General features: G+C 45.1%; 1 protein-coding gene across 1 annotated transcript; it reads left to right on the top strand.

Moving 5' to 3' along the window:
* Positions 1 to 14,074: 14,074 nt before the first annotated feature.
* Positions 14,075 to 15,795, top strand: nsdD (GATA-type sexual development transcription factor NsdD; the record flags this gene model as incomplete). The annotated part of the gene is made up of 4 exons (XM_040893664.1): positions 14,075 to 14,106; positions 14,173 to 15,070; positions 15,119 to 15,448; positions 15,583 to 15,795. 4 exons carry the CDS (start codon positions 14,075 to 14,077, stop codon positions 15,793 to 15,795), a joined length of 1,473 nt encoding a protein of 490 aa, XP_040752897.1.
* Between the last annotated feature and the right edge of the window lie 846 nt (positions 15,796 to 16,641).

Raw genomic sequence — 16,641 nt, 5'->3', positions numbered from 1 at the left:
AGTAGGAGGAGGCTGTCGCCGGGAGGGATCTGCTGCTACCAAAAATGGGAATGAGCGGATTGGTCCACCGAGGAGCGTCAAAAGGCTAGAAGCAAATGCCGAAGCCCCCAACTCCGTGAATCCCGATCTTTACATCCCCCTTAAAAAAAAATTAGAGGCCGAGATGTTCTCTATGGCGGATCAGGGTGTGTTCTTTTGATTGCCGATTTATCCTCCCAGCGAGTCAGTGAGGGTCAAAACGGTGCATCTACATATAGTAGGGTACCTAGTCTCCCGTCCAGTTTCCATGGGTCCGAGTTTCCGTCGGTAGCCCGGGGATCAAAATCTGCTGGGTACAGCCTATAAGAGGACTACGGAGTACCTAGATTAGTAGATTCTCGGGGACAATAATGGAGCCCGTGCCTGTCAAACCTGTCATTTTACCCAGAAGCAAGCCAGGATTCTAAGGTAATTGGACGATCCGGCTCTTGCGCCTCGACTAATTGACACTGTCCAAGAGATCCAATTGTTCTACCTACTACGGAGTACTGCAGTGTATAACTATACGGACTTCCTGATTAAGGTCTCGTATATTAATATCATAGATTGCAATCTAGAATCAACTAGGCTTCGAGAACCCCCAGGTCACCTGGGCAGTCCAGGAACTAGGTAACTTAATCTGATATCTAAGTCTGTTTGGGAATAGCGAGAGTAAGCAGGACGATATCTAACTAATAGCCATTTCAACATTACATCCATCGTTACTTACACAACAAGACCTGGTAAGAGAAACCTTTGGAAGAAACCGTCCGTCCGATACAAATCAACAGTGTGGCTGATTTATTCGCACCAGCGCTGATCCCGATCGTTGAAGACCGAATCAGCCTATCCGGTAGGTAACTATATCATAGATTTTCTAGTAGAATAATCATGCAATAGTGACACTGAACTAGAATGAGGTCCACAGCATGCATCTTCTTCGCCTTGGAAACTAACTAAGCAGGTCCTGAACGACCGATCATGGATCCGTAGGCACGGGTACGCGAATAATGAAGATTTTCATTTTTTAAAATTACCTTGATTGATTGGCTCACTGGCTAAATTTCATTTCGCGCTCCCCTCTTTCCTGCGGAGATCTCATTTTGATCTAGGGTACTCTAATAGCCTCTTGTTCGGTTTACTAGTAGTCGACGGAGTAAGTAGAAGTCGAGCAGTCTAAGTAGGTGATAGGATAGAGATTCCAGAATCCTCCGTACCGTTCGATTGATTCCATAGTAGATGCAACCTATTTAAATTAACGAATTTTCTTCCCACGTGTGATTTGATTTGATTCAGATCTAGTCTAGTCTACTACTCTGTATTGTACTAGTTGTCTTCCGCTCACCGTCACTTCACCCGCGGGTGTTTCTAATCTTACTTTAGTACTTTAGTGGAGGCAGGGTAGATTAGGTAGTAGTAGTACTTACTCCGTAGTTCGAGTTCGGATCCGAATCCATTTCCTGAATAAATGTATCGTTTTGTATGTAATACCGACCGGAACGGTATTCTTGGTATTTGGTATTTACGGGAAATGTAACCTTTCTTGTCTGGTATGGAGGTACGTATTGATTCCCTTGGATACGTACAAGACGGGGCAGGATTGATAGATATTGAGAGCATACGGAGTACCTACCCTAGTAGGCAGTAGACTACCTCAAGGTACTATCTCTGAACGGAGGATTTCCTTGTTGAGGTCGTAGTGTTATATAAGAATAGTAAAGAGAGAACCTTCCGAGTGCAGTATATGTACATCATAAATTAACATTATAATACCACAATCCTGGTCCAGAGGAGAGATCTACTCTTATGGTGTGTTGGAAGAGCAGTGAGGAAGAAAGTAGTACTAACGTCAAGGGCTCAGGACCCAGCACTGGAATGGACCTAGGTAGCTCATCGAATTCCCAAGAAACGAAATAAATTATTGGCTAAGATGAAGAATTTAATCCAGCGGTGATGCATGGAAAGATCCCCATGCATGCCTCGGTGGAATCATAGCCATTCTCCGTGCGGCAGTTAGCTGGAAGCTTTCTAGGGACTGTATTCTCTCTATTTCATAGACAATTCGGAAGCATAGGCGGGATCTGATAGGGAGGGGTCTGTCTTTCAAAAGTGTTATTTGCAAGCTTTGTTCCAGAATCCTGACCCTGGACGAAATAAATCGGGAATTATTAACTACGTAATACTTCTCCGAAACCCCTCTATTCTACTACTACTACTACTACTACTACTACTAGTAGTAGTAGTCCGACTCGTTGAATAGCACTGCTCCGTACCAGGTGACATAGTGAATTGAACTGTTAGTCTCAGCCGGAGTGCGTGCGCGGTTACCTAGATTCTAGAATTGTAGTGTTCGATGCGATGGATCCTTTGCAAGACTGTACACTGGTAGTATAATATAAAATAATATAATATAATATAATATAATAGTAGGTTTAGAGTAATATATCTATCGGGATCGCGATCAGGCGCACGATATAAATCATAAAGCCTCCCATAATAAATATAAAAGGAATATTAAGTATATGGCATGACTCGTGGTCCATTGACCAAACGAATAATAATTACAGAATTTCTGTCCATGTAAACAAGGGAATCAGCAACGACTCATGAAGAATTGTCCGCTATGTCATGTACAGTTGTTGTTCCTTGGTTCCAACTCCAGATTTGAAAAATGTTCGACCTCGACCTCGACCTTTTAGTGTAACTTGGCTGTTTTACAGTATCATCATCTCAGCTCAATTAGCTATTCTTACTACGGATTACTTTGGATATGAAGAAGGAGAACGAAGAAAAAATTTTAAAATTCAAATAGCCTAATGATGAGGAGAATGGAGCGATCTCAGTCAGTCAGTCCCAAAAAAGTCGGAACATTTTCAACCCTATACCCTTTCGGTTATCATCTCCGTGGCTCCTCTTCATTAGTATTCATTAGTCATTTCTAAAAGAGACAGGGGGAAAGAAAAGAAAAGAAAAAAAAAAAAAAAAAAAAAAAAAAAACTTGCTCTATGATAATCCTACCTAATCCAATCCCAGCGTCATAGATAACTATGGCATGGTATGTTTTTTTTAGTACGGATACGCATCCTAACTCTTGGTCAAGCGTCGTCCCGACCCCCGAGATCCGCATTAATCTGGCCTACGCCTACGCCTGCACATGTCATGTCGGCCCCAGGTGATGACTCGATACTACAGAGCAGCAGCTCCAAATCTATGGAGGACAGTCTTCAACGTGACAACTCCCACTGCGCCGCTGCGGGCTAGGCTGATCACCAGCCGTTACGAAAAGGAGGAGGAGTGCCACAGTGCCACAGTGCTCCATACTTACGTGGAGAGAGATATTCTTTATTCTGTTCTGGAACGGGACCAGAATCCTCGAGTCCACTTTCATTGTCCTCTGCTAGACTACCCACCACCCTTTTCTTTGCTTGTCCGTAAGCTTGCTGGGCCACTTGCTAGTCCGTCGAGCTGCTCCGTATCTGGATCAGGATTTGGGTCCATCTGGAACGCCCCCTCTCTTCCTCCGGATAGATAACCGTCTAACGAACAATGGAAGCGATTCCAGCCACAAATTATATGACAGGTAGCGGTGAGGTGCTCTGAAGCACATGCTGCCGTGTGCGATTCGTAATATTTCGACTGGGTTGGTTTTATATACACCCCCTTTGAACCACCCACACCCACTTAAGCAGATTGGGACCCCTACCTACAGAGTAGTACCTACCTAGGTAGTTAGTCGCACATGCAAGATTCGACCAATTTTCATACCAAATTTCACCCACATCACCTGGTCCCATGTCTAACAAGCAGATGACCACGGACGGGATTCTTTCGTAATTAATCGTTGATGCGCCACCATGCCTCCCTCCTCTCCCCAACTGTTGACCACGCGCCAGTGGATCGGAGCTACAAACGGGGGTCCACAGATGATAGATATTAGTGGGGTACGCTCAACGGCCTGGAAAGAACAATTGGCGCATTCGCCAGTCTCTGCGTACCGCTGGTTCCGTAGTGCGGACGCCAAAAAAAGTACATGCCCTAGAATGGAAGTAAGGATCAAATACCTGCCCACGCTATCACAACTGATCTTGCAGGTTTGCGTTCCAGTTGCCGCTGCTTAGAATAATAATAATAATAATAATAATAATCTGAAGTCTGTGTGGTATCCCCCCATCCTCCGTACTTCGTAGGTACTTACTTCCTGGTCTTTTGCTTAGGGAATTTGAATCCAGCTTTAGTGGAGCTGTCATATCCTAATTTCAACTATTTCAGTCCAGTAGAAGATGTACGCTATATTTTTCATTTTCGGACCCTGTTAACTCCGTCCTGAGGCTAGAAATCACTTACGCGGCAAGGTTATACCGCGGGGGGGGGGGGTCAAAAAGAAGACGACGGGACGATAGGGAACAAAGAGAGTGAGGGAAAAGAGATTAATAGCTCGTAAATTATTATAATTGAAGAATCACCAATGTCTGCTTCTGCTTACCTAGAGTGCTTTCTCTCCCTCCCCAGCACATGCAGCCTCCCTGATCGAGACTATCTCTAGCTATAATCCCCCCCCCCCCCCAATACAATACAATAGTTCAAGGTTAACGTCCATAATTCCCTAGATTGTGTGTGCTTCGGTACCAGGAATGATCTTCCTGCACGATGCCAACTTGCCAACCATGCAGCAGGAACCTCACAATTAGCTCGGGATCTTCGCGACAAGCTGAGTGTCAGTGTGATGGGGCCTGAGTCAGGTTCGTCAATCCAGACAGGGTTTCTCCGGCCGAATCTTGGTACGCCAAAGACGGAAGAACGATAAGAATAGGGTAGGGTAGGGCCACTTTACCTGTGTTCTTCAGGGGTTGGTTGGGATTTTGATAAAGAATGAGAGAAGCGAGGCATCAGGAATGAACGGCCAAAGGGCGGAAAATTCACTTTGGTGGTCTCCTTCCAAGTAAGGACTCGGGAGATTTGTAACGTCCTACCTAAACAGTCTTTTAACCCCTACCCGCCTTTTTTTTTTTTTTTTTTTTTTTTTTTTTTTCCCTTCTCAGTCCATCCTAAAAGAAAGCAAAGAAAGCGGGGACGAACTTTGAAAGATTGAAACCTAGTGCTAAGTAGTAGTACTTTAGAAGGAAAGATGATGGGCTAGGTGCAAAGTTATGGTCAATGCACCATGTATCTACGGAATACTACGTACTGTACTGGTATCATCCGTAGCGGCACCCTATAGTAGTATTTCCGTCTTCGAGGCATCAGGAGAACATGTGATTTCGAGTCAGTAATAACGAGAATTCAGGTCAGAACCGGGTTGGTTGACCCTGAGACTATTGAGAAACAAAAAATTCCATGGTATGTACTAAGTAATTTAGTAGGTGGTAGTGAGTACTTGGTACAAAGTATGTTGACGCAGAATCTCGCTCGTTCTCAATCCGTTTGGCTGCAGCTAATCCCCTACTTGAGTGGATTGAAATCCCCCCCCCCCCATCCTGCATTTTTCGTTCCCTTGTTTGGAGGAAACCCAGCTGTCAACTTTCCGTTTATGGATAAGGTGTCGGAGAGTTTACCGGGGAGGTTCCACACCTGGCGTCCAAACTTCATCTGTCATCCCATCGTATGCTGCTCCTGAAAACAATCCAGAGTGAGGGATCCTGTTCTTGTTGATCCTTCCCTCTTCTCGTTTCTGAAAAATTCCAGTCATTTCGCCAGTGATTTTCAACAGAATGGATGGCGGAATTGACCTGGTCTGATGGTAGCGAATACCAGTGACAACAGGGTAGCATTGTTGACTGCAGGGATGTGTCTGAGATTCTCGCTTGAACGCTTTTCGTTTCTTGAGTATGATCGGCAGCTCTGCAGTTGAGAAACTAACAGACCAGCCTCAGATGAGATAATTCAGTAATGACTATCCTAGAGTGGCTCGTACATTCAAACATTGTACGGGCGATCGTCGCCTTCATCGCCTCATCGCACATTTCCACAACTTGATCTCCACTGCCAAATTACGATCGCAGTTCCGGCACTTGCTGATTTGGGCGAGGCTCTGTCGCTCTTTTCCTTGCTGGTGCCATCAATTATCTGATCATCGTTGGAGTGATCATTTAACTACGGAGGTCCCACTTGAGAACCTCTCTCTATTAGTCCTGCTTGCCTGCCCTGCTGCTGGTAGGTACGGAGGAATTGCAAGTGATTGGCGATGACATTATGAGCGAGGCGGCTTCAAACGGTCGGAACAGTCTTCTTTCGGCTTTCCTTAGTCTGTTGATCGCATCTCTGCTCCATGATCTATCGCATTTTTGATATCCACAATGTCAACCAGAGTGTATTTCCCTTCTCTGGGATGGTGCTCCCAGTGACAGCAAAACTAGGTTATTAGCCTCCTTATTAGCTTGTTTTCACTGACCTAGTTGCTCCCACAAATGGTCTGGCCCAGAACATCGGCAGTTGGACCATCCCGGACAAGTTGCGCTATACTCCGTATATCGATTTACTCGATCCGAATGTGCATGTTTGGTCAATCTGTGTTTCACCTGGTGATTCAAGTCTCAGGATGTTAGAATCAGAACTCCAAATATCGGTTAGTTGAGCTGTAGTGCGGTGTGGAGATATGCTATCTTGATATTCAATGTTGGGGAGTCCCTAAAGATTGACACTGTGCTTTTGGGTTCTATATCAGTGGCTGGAACTCAAATCCATACCATAAACAAAGGGATACAAATTCCGGCTGGCTTTCAAAACAGATCTTTCTAGCCTTTCTTCACTCCTACGGAGTATACCCGTCAGATGGACAAGGCCAAGAAATCGACTGTACGGAGTACTCCGTACAAAGTAAGACGCGCATATAGCAAACCTACTAAACACTACTTCGAGCCTTTGGCTCCTCGAAAATGGACCCATTGCAGCCATTGAATGCAGCTGTTGTGGATCTTGCCTGATGCGCACTTGGACCTTCGATGGGAAATATCCGAATACAGCCAGAGAGCCGCTGAGTACTCCGTATGGCCGGGAGGATTCTGTATGTAGCAGGTATGATCAATGCCGCCGCTACCCGGGAAGATGTTAGTCTTTGATGATTGATCTAGACCTGTCAGATGTTTGAAGAGTGAATTTTTCGCATAGCCCAGGTCTCGCCAGAGAAGGTAAGGCTCTGGCCGATTATCATAAGAATTGCTGTATCCACTGAGATTAGTATGAGGGTTGAAACTTTTTGGGGGGGGGGAGGGAATTTACTCAAGGAAAGGATACAATCGACTATGACAATTTCTCGGAGAGAAAATCTCTGAAATCTCTATTGTATCTTGTATTTTACCTCATTTTAAGCTGTTATCAGCCGTGAGAATTGGTATCCAAGATGTATCAAAGGTTGTACCTAGGTATCTGATGTAGGTAGTGGCCCCTTTCTTTTTTCTTTTTCTTTCTTATTCTTTTCTCTCTCTCTCTCTCTCTCTCTCTCGTTTTTCTCAGGTTCCTTTATTTCTCTAGTTCTGTCTGGGCCAGACCTTTGTAGATTTGGGATAGGGTGATTGGTAAGAACTAAGTAGTTTCAAGTTGTTTGCGCTTCGTCAATGCTCCACAACCTTGGATTTCAGTAACCAAACCATTGTCAATAACCTTACCTGAAGAAGGGACAACGTAGGGAGTACTATTACCTACATCACCTTAGGCCTCTGCATAGCAGCAGTAGCAGATGGACAAAGAGATAATGGACGTCAAGTAAGTGGTAGTAGTCACTAAGTCCGTACTTACAAAATTGTACCTGGGGGGGGGGGGCTGGTAGCGACTAGTATTACCTAACTTTTACCCCTTGGCTTGTGTAACGTGTTACTAGTATTCGGCAAGATCCTGACAGAAAACGTTTTCTTACCAGTCAAGCGCAGGATCGGCCCAGTCAGAATTTCGGGTTACCGTTAGATCGATTCATCACGGAATGACAGCTGCTACCTAACTACTACAGTATCTTTTCAGTACATACGGTAGGTGGTGTATACTCTAGCGGGAGGACAAAGATCTGAGTTGAATGAGATCTGGGATTATGATTCGAGAGTCATATGTGGTGGTGGTGCTTAGTACCTAGCCCCTCCTCTTCCCCCAAATTACTCTCTTACTGACTGACTGTGGTCTGCAAAATCCCAAGTCATTGTGAGTGGAGTTATCACAACAATAACAATAATAATACTCTGTACAACCCCTCACTGCCTGTTAGTTAACAACATCTACACAACTACTTGTGTAGCGCGGGTACTGCTTGACCCGGAGATCTTGGGAACGTCGACCAGTGGGTGGCGTCCGTCGGTTCAAGAAAAGAAAAGAAAAGAAAAGACCCACTAGGGCGCATGGGAAATATATTATGACGGTAGTGGTTGTGATAACTAATGATGATTATGATGGCAATTTATTATAACCAGACTCGGAGCCTAGAGGGGATGTCATAGCGACCAAATCCATGGCTGACTGACAAGCCACTGTCCACCACCGGCCGGCATGGTACCACTCGCACCTTGCAGATTTAAGTTAATCTCAACGCGTTGAGTCTCGCCGAGGATGCAGGAAAGTGGCGCCGAGCGAAATTCCTGCGCGTCTGTCAAACTTTTACAGGGCAAAGGTGTTCCGAGGAGATTGGCCGCAGAAAAGTGAATCGGGTTGGGAGATGTCGGCTCTCGAGTCCCACACATTCAGACTAATTACTTCTGTTAGTTATAACTTCAAGGCATTTTTCGCCGGATACAAAGCCACAGGAAATTCTACTGCCATTGAGACTGGCAATAACTCATTTGTTATTGGGTGTGGCTTCGAATTATGGCCAAATAGACGAGGAGGGGGGCCTTGAGCTTAATCGTTTGATACAAGCTGAACCGTTGAGCCGATAAATCACATTGTCTTTCCCTTCTTTCTTTCTTTCTTTTATTTTATAGGTAGGTTACGGAGCATAAAAAAAGGCTGAATCGAAGCCGGTCGATGTCCCTCCGCTTAGAAATTCTACAGCCCCATCCGCTGGAAGAATCCTTCGATAATATACTCTGTAGATTGGACTAAATCTAAGATGGATGGGGATACGCCTAGGTACGAAGCATATTTGGTAGCGCGTAGTCCTATGTAATATGTACAATGTGCGCACCACATATGAGCGGAGATGCACCTCCCATACATCGGAGTCTGCGCACTCGGCCAGAAATGGTAACAACTCAAAGTTTGACCACTGAGTAGCAGCTATGGCCATTCATTTGCGTCAAGCACACACCCATGTCCCGTAGCACTGGTCAGGATGTGCGTCGGGTGTCCGGTGAGTCAGAAATTTCTCGTTTCTTCGTGGCCTGTTCGTCGTATTATTTATTATCCAGAAAATTAAATTAATTAACTAGTTAACTAACTCACGACCAGATAGTGTTGTGACTAAGCAAGATCTCGAGAAATCTTGACTTCTGCTGACCTCCTACTGAGGACTCCAAAGGAATTTATTTGACTTCGCATGGTTTTGGGTGTGGAGAATAGGAGGGTAGGTAGATACGTAGCATGGACGGCGATACCAACTACTCCGTACCTGGACTAGGCGTCGATGGCAGTTTCCATTTCTAGACAGCATGTCCTGAGTGTGTGATGAAGATGCTACCAGCAGTGCTGATCATCTTAGACTTACACGCCTAGGAGGATGTTTCACTAGAAGGAAAGAAGGAACGGGATAGGAAAGACAAGGCCGAAGAAGCAGCAAATAGATAACCCAAGAAAAAAGAAAACGGAGAAAAACAATTTCTGGTCGGTTGTGACTGAGACCGAGAAAAAGGAACCGGCGATCGCGATCATGAATAATGCCAATGCGACCACGACTAACTATCCCGAGATCTCAAGCAAGGGAAAGCGGGGAGCGTCGTAAACGTACCATGGAACATTAACAATTCACCCAAGTATGGGTACTCGGGAGTATCCTTCATCCCTGGGCTATTATCTGAACCTCATTTTTTTTGGTTTTGTCTCATTTTTCTTTGCTTCCCCTAACCCCTCCTTCCTTCCTTCACTTTCCCTTTGACTAGAGGATGGAAGGATAGGAAAGGGTAAGATCCGTCTCTTCTTGCAGGAAGGGATCTAGGCTATCACTGCAGCCACTTCGGCCGGGTTCTAATTTCTTAGTGGTGAGCTGCACTGCCGGCTGATGTCCTCCAGTCACGATTCCAACGGCCGATGTTTTTCTAGGCTAACTGCAAGAAGTGATGGACATGACTAGCGCGATTGTGTGTGTCTTGCTGATGCGCGATCCAGCTTCTCCACTGCGATCGTTTCCAGATCTGGGCCAAGGAGAGGTAGAAATCCTTCGTTTAGCTTACATCCTCTGGGGCCTTGACTTCAGCTGAGCTTGCGCCCTTCTTCTTGCATTCAACGATACAGGGCAGAGGGACCCAGGAATGACGAGGATCTTCATCTTTTACAAAATAGGTAGGTATGTATACACTTGAACTTCACATGATGATGGCTCTACCTCAACGTAAGAATCAAAAACTTGTAAATGTGTTGTCGTGGTCCTTGTACTCCTACTGACGACTGTTTTTCATCAGTACCAAGATCGCACTATAACTCTCGTGTCGCAGACCTGCTGCCAGTCTTTATGTGGCCATGCTAGTTCGCACTGGATCGCAAAGCTGGACAAGGCAAAGAAAATGCGCCCCGAAATGTCTATTGAATCGGACTGGACTTTCGATATAACTGTACTTTTAGTTGTCGTACAGATATACCTATAAGTATTGGCCATTCGGAGGTCTTCCAGTTCCACCACACGATCATGCATTAACGTATGTGCTGGATGGCCATGCAATCATGCAGTAGCTGGGCTACGTGACGGAAGGAGGTTATCGGAGTGAAAAAGCCACCACTACGTTGGGGAGGGAAAAGGAAGACACACGACTGCTGCTGCTGCTGCTGCTGCTGCTTACCTAGGTACTACTAATGGTAGTTAGCTAGATAAGTTTCTTTTCTGTGGGAGGATTCCGGAGCTTTCGACAGACATTATTTATTCATTCCTGACTCATTTTACAAACAACCTTAGATCTGGTATGTATGCTAAATTAAATTAAAATTGCTTTCTGTAACGAAGTCATTCATGTAAGTAGATATTTAGGAGGGGCCCATCAATATCCGGAATAGGGAATTAATTACTCAGGTTTGCCTCCCGTAGTTATCCTTTTCCAATTCCCAGTCTCGACTCTCCTACCACTCCGTAGGTAGAATAAGTAAGTGAGTGCCCACTGACTCGGGCTTGGGACTTAGTCAACGAATACCAAATCCTCCCGCGCTCTAGTCTCGTTCCCTGTTTTCCTTTTTCTGCTTTAATTAAAGTCTGTGAGCCGTTCCCCTAATTTGTGTAGCGTACGATCTATGGATCTCGATACTTTCCTCCCCTTTTTTTTTTTTTTTTTTTTTTTTTTTTGGCATATGACCTAATAAGGGATCTGAAGGACTTGGTTATCATACCTAGGTAGTATTTATTATTATATGATGATGACGATGATAGTAATAATAATAATCATTATTATTCATTTATCAGGACTAGGTATTTTGCTCTAACCCTCGCAAAAAAAAAACGCCCCGCTCTTTCCTTTTTGCGTTTCGTACAGCATCCATACAAGTTGACCACGCTACACAGTCCAGGTCGAGTTCTGGTGGTAATATTTACATACCGTGACCACGGCCAGCCCCCTCTTTCTTTGGTAAATCTTGTTTCAATTTGGATCCCAGATGGCAAGATGCTCCAAATCTAACGGTGTATTGTACTTGTATTCAATACTGATACACTATAGTAACTCTTACTCCCCATGAAACCACAAAAAGTATAGGAAAGCTCCAGAATTATTTCGTGTTTTGTAAATCATATATAAAAATATAGATATTGCTCAGTAGATATAAATGAATATGTACAGTATTCGGGATACAAATCCACTGACCAGTGACCACTGGTGGTATAATGGAAATATACAAAATACACAGAATACTGTAAAACCAAAATACCCTAAATACCAGTAATGTACTTGATGGAGTACTAGATACTAGTAGTACTTTCTTAAAAGTATTTCTTTCCCCTCAGGCCAGGGACAACCCCTAGTAGTAACTTAGTAAGGCTCCATCGCTCCCCACCAAGATATCCGCACATCGCCCGTATGATCCCAACTCAACTCCACACTTCTTCGATGATCCGCAGTTCGCAGCCCGTAAAGCTTCTGTAATTCGCCGTAACTTTAAACTGGTCACGACTGCCAGTATGATTCGACGATCTGGTGGTAGTCTGTCCTGACTGTCTTTGATTTTTCTCTTTTTCCTTTTTTTTGGGGGGATTTTTCTTTTTCTTTTTCTTTTGTGTGTTTTTGTGTTTTTTTTGTGTTTTTTTTTCTAGGCCTGAGCTCATCTGCTTTAGCCTTCCTCAGGCTGATGTACCTACAAGAGTAGGTAGTTTTTCTAACCACCTCCTGTTGGGATCTTTCCATATCTTCCTCTCATGAGAATGAACTCCATAAGTGTGTGCGGGCCTGGTTGGGGTGGTTTTGGAATAATCGTCTCTTAGCAGGTCAAACTAAGATAGTTTGCTGGGTATCAGTATTTTATTTTATTGTTATTTTATTATTATTTTTTTTACTATTTTTTTTATTACCATCATCATCATCATTATTTTTATTGATTATTATTATTATTATTATTTATTTTATTTTTCTTTTCTTTTATTCTTTTTTCTTTTCTTTTATTATAATAACCAAGACTAGTTACTGTCGACAGTTGGTGCTCTTTTTTCCCTCCTTCTTATTATCGCCATCACCTTGGCTTCTCTTCCCACCTTCATTAGGTATCTTCCTCCTCCTCCTTCTCCTACCTCTTTCTTTCTCCCTCCCTCTCTATCCTGCCCTTGAGATTTCTTGCATTCCCAACGGAAGCAAGTAAATAAAAAAAAAAAAAAAAAAAAAAAAAAAAAAAAAAAAGACACATACCTCCTTTCCTCCCGAATTATCTTCGATCCCGTCACCTTCCCCATTTGTAATCCACCCCCAACTCCGAAATCCCTTTGACATATTTATCTCGGGATACCCTCTGATCTTCCAATCTACAAAAGATTGACTTCCTTTCATTGGGCTCGAATCGCGATTAATTCCTACCTATTAAGACAGAGAGACTTCTACCAAGGGTTAAAAGCAAGAACGAAGAAACAAAAAGAAAAAAAACGGCCATCTCATCGCCGCCCTTTCCACGCGACGCATTCATCTCTATCCCTTGCGTGCACTGCGCCTCCGCCGCTCTCTTCCCGCCCGCAAACTCAACCATTGTCAAATCAACCTTGGAGTGAATCTAGGTCAAAAATCTGATCGTTAATATTTTTATTTCAGCTCTGGTGCGCAAGCTCGGCTTTAGACAGATGGTTGTTCCAAGCGCCGTCCCGATCTGATCTGTTCTCTGCACGCTGCGTGTGCTTGTCGTACTTTTTTTCGATCTTACCTTCCTTCCAAGGGTCTGTCTGTATTCGACCACTGCGGGTATTATAATCGCGATCGCATCGCCTGCAGATTGCCTGATTATCGGGGCGCCACTTTTCCCACACAGTTGTCTACTCCCAATCAGCTGTGTTGGCCTCAGGGTGCCGTGCTCAGTTGCTTGTTCCCTTTCTCGGTTGACCCAGAGAAGCTTTCTGTCCGACTGTTCGCATCTCGCCCGATATAATCTCTCTTCACTCCCCACAGCCGCCACCACCCCAGACAAATCTGGTTCAAGCAAGTGGCACCGATAATCTTTTTTTTTTTTCTCTATTTAATTTCACCTTTACTTAACTCCTAGAGGCTCCGTGCTTGATTGACTCGAAGTGGTTTGGTTGTTCGTAAGGCTTGTGCTGGATACCGTCCTTTTGCTCCCAGGACAAAGTTTCGCTACCATCGTCTGCCTTGACAATCCATCCAATATCACCTTGACTCTTTCTTCATCTTGCGAAACCGACTTCATCTCTGTGAACATCCCAACGCCTCCACCCCCCTGAATAACAAGAGTCTTGCTACAGTTGATGACGCTGGGGACGGTCCATCGCTTGTCGACTTAACACTACTTGACTGGAGTGATGGGGTCACTCGAAGCTGGACATCGACACAGGTACATCAAAAGCTCGCTTGAATCTTCGTCGCACAATGAATTTACTAACTCTTTTATCTCTCACAGGGAACATCTTCCCGCTATCGGTTTCCTAAGCAAGGACGGAGCTGGGTATCCTCCGAAACACCCCGCCGTTGCAAGAGGCTCTATCACATCCCCCACGCCCCTCCTTAGCCCAACAACAATGTACCCAAACCAACCTCCCCCTTATTCTTACTCGACAACCCCTGCAAGTGTAGGAACTGGGTACATCTCTCCTCCAGATTCGCGACGCGCCCTCGAAGATGATAAAGAAAAACAACCACCTCGACAGTCACTTCCCTCTATTCATGAAGCGCTAGGAAACGATAATCCTTTACCATACCCTCCCCCACCAACCTCCGCGCCCCCTCAACAATCACACAGCGCACCACCTCCGCATTCGCTCCCTCCAAGCCTTGTCGGTCGCCCTGGTGGCGAAGGTCCATCGGGCCCTCCCAACCCATTTTCGAACGGAGTACCGACAGGCTCGTTCCTGCGGGAATCTGCCCTCTCACATCAGTCACAACTCCAAACGGAAGCATCACGATCAAGCTTGGCATCCCTCAATACACACGACTCCAGGAATCCTTCACTTCAATCCCTTAGCTCGGGGAAGTCGCCTACACAAAGTGCGAAGACTGGGATTACTTCTCTATCTGGGTCGCAGGCTGGCTCCGGATATGATTACAATGCTCCTACGTCCGCGGGTAGTGTCGCCTCGCCAAACGGTTATGGTGCTTATTCGCAGCCATTTTCGTTTCAATCACAACCTCCTCCAGGCGCGCCGGCATACCCAGCTACGTCTTTCGACTCGCGGCCTTATGTAGGTACTCGCGTCGATGAAGTTAAAGGTGGAATTGGCCGCTCTGTTCCTGGACAGCCTCAAAACGACTCTATGAAGCGCCATTTGGATGTCTACGATGTAGAAACGTCACTAAATGAGGTTGGTCAATATTCTATAATTTAGAATTTCAAGGGCTAACTTTGCCAGATTGCGGATATGAGCACCCGAACTCTGGATTTTTCACGACACTACGCTGCGAGAGCGCACCAAACTCAGCGTTCCGGGCCTGTATTGGGATCTTTGCCATCTCTCCAGGAAGTGGAAGAGATGCTTAATATTCAGCGGCGAAATCAGGATGCTCTGATGCGCATTCGTACCGCGGTCCTGAACCAGGAGCATGCTCTAGCCGAGCAAATGGCCCAAAGAAAGGCCTTCAAGCCTGCGGGAGCCCATGAGGATGACCATATGGCGATGTACCAAGAGGAGTTTAAGGGCAGTGGCGGATTTGCAGGCCCAGATCCGAAGAAAAGACGTGGGGTATGTTTTTCCTCCCCCCCCCTTCCTTTTTTTTTTTTTTTTTTTTATATCCTTTTCTTTTGCCTAGTCCGGCTGTTCCTGTCATCCTCTACCCGTATCTCTTTTCACCATCACTAATGGGAGTTCTCATATAGAAAGCTGCCCCTCCTGGTCGTTGCCACAGTTGCAACCGAGCCGAAACACCTGAATGGCGGCGGGGTCCTGATGGTGCCCGTACCCTGTGCAATGCGTGTGGTTTGCATTATGCCAAGTTGACGCGCAAGATGGGTGCCAACAAGGCGGCTGCCCTTGGTTCCAACCTCAAGCCTAAGACGGCCCTTGACTCTGCGTCGCCAGGGAGTCATTAAAATGTCAGCCTACTCATTCACGTGGCGTTGAAAACGGCTTTGGGATTAGAAGGGTCAGGCGTTCTGAGTCCTCTTTCAGCTTCGGATTATCATCTCCCAATGCTCTTCACTTTGATCTTTTTCATTGGACATGATATGATAGTCGTTGATTTTTTCAGGGTATGGCATTCTTTTTTTTTTTTTCCTTTTATTTTTCAGAGGTTTTGCGGCTATGAATCTTCCCCGACACATGGATTTTGTTCTGTCCAGTGTTTAACCTGTCTCTGGAATTACTTCTTAATACCCCTTGATGTTGTGAGAAAAGGCATGCGGATAGACTTTCCATGATCTTGTTACTCGTTCGTTTGTGGTAGTTACCGGTTCTGTTTGGGAGGCACGCGGTGGGACATCTGTTGGTTGCCTATCTCTTTTTTGCTCGCCTCGTTGGCCTTGATTCCTACGCTTGCTGCTGTTCTGATTTGCAATTATACCCATTTCTTATCCCCGTCCTGCTTCTTTTCCGGGATCGGTGAACACAAGAGGTGTCATATGATTTATCATGCCATCACGTCCATTATCAGGAAACCAGATAGTACTTTGTTTGACTAAATGAGACGAAAAATAATAAAATGTGAGAATTTGAAGAAATATCAATTTTCTTGCCACGTAGCAACCGTAGAGGCTAGTTACTAGTTTATAAGAGATCTCTTGAGAATCGAGATGTAGTAGTGGCCACCGGCGTCGTGGCGAGGAAACACCCCCTCTTGGAGTCTTTTTCTACAGAGTATGTATAGGACACGGACATGGGAGAAGAGGCTCATCAAGACTGTAACTACTCTACTAGTGAATACAATGTACTGTAGATCC

The sequence above is a fragment of the Aspergillus ochraceoroseus genome (assembly GCF_002846915.1).
Source record: "Aspergillus ochraceoroseus IBT 24754 chromosome Unknown P175scaffold_3, whole genome shotgun sequence".
Taxonomy (NCBI): Eukaryota; Fungi; Ascomycota; class Eurotiomycetes; order Eurotiales; family Aspergillaceae; genus Aspergillus; species Aspergillus ochraceoroseus.
This window is presented reverse-complemented; position numbering and strand designations above follow the sequence as displayed.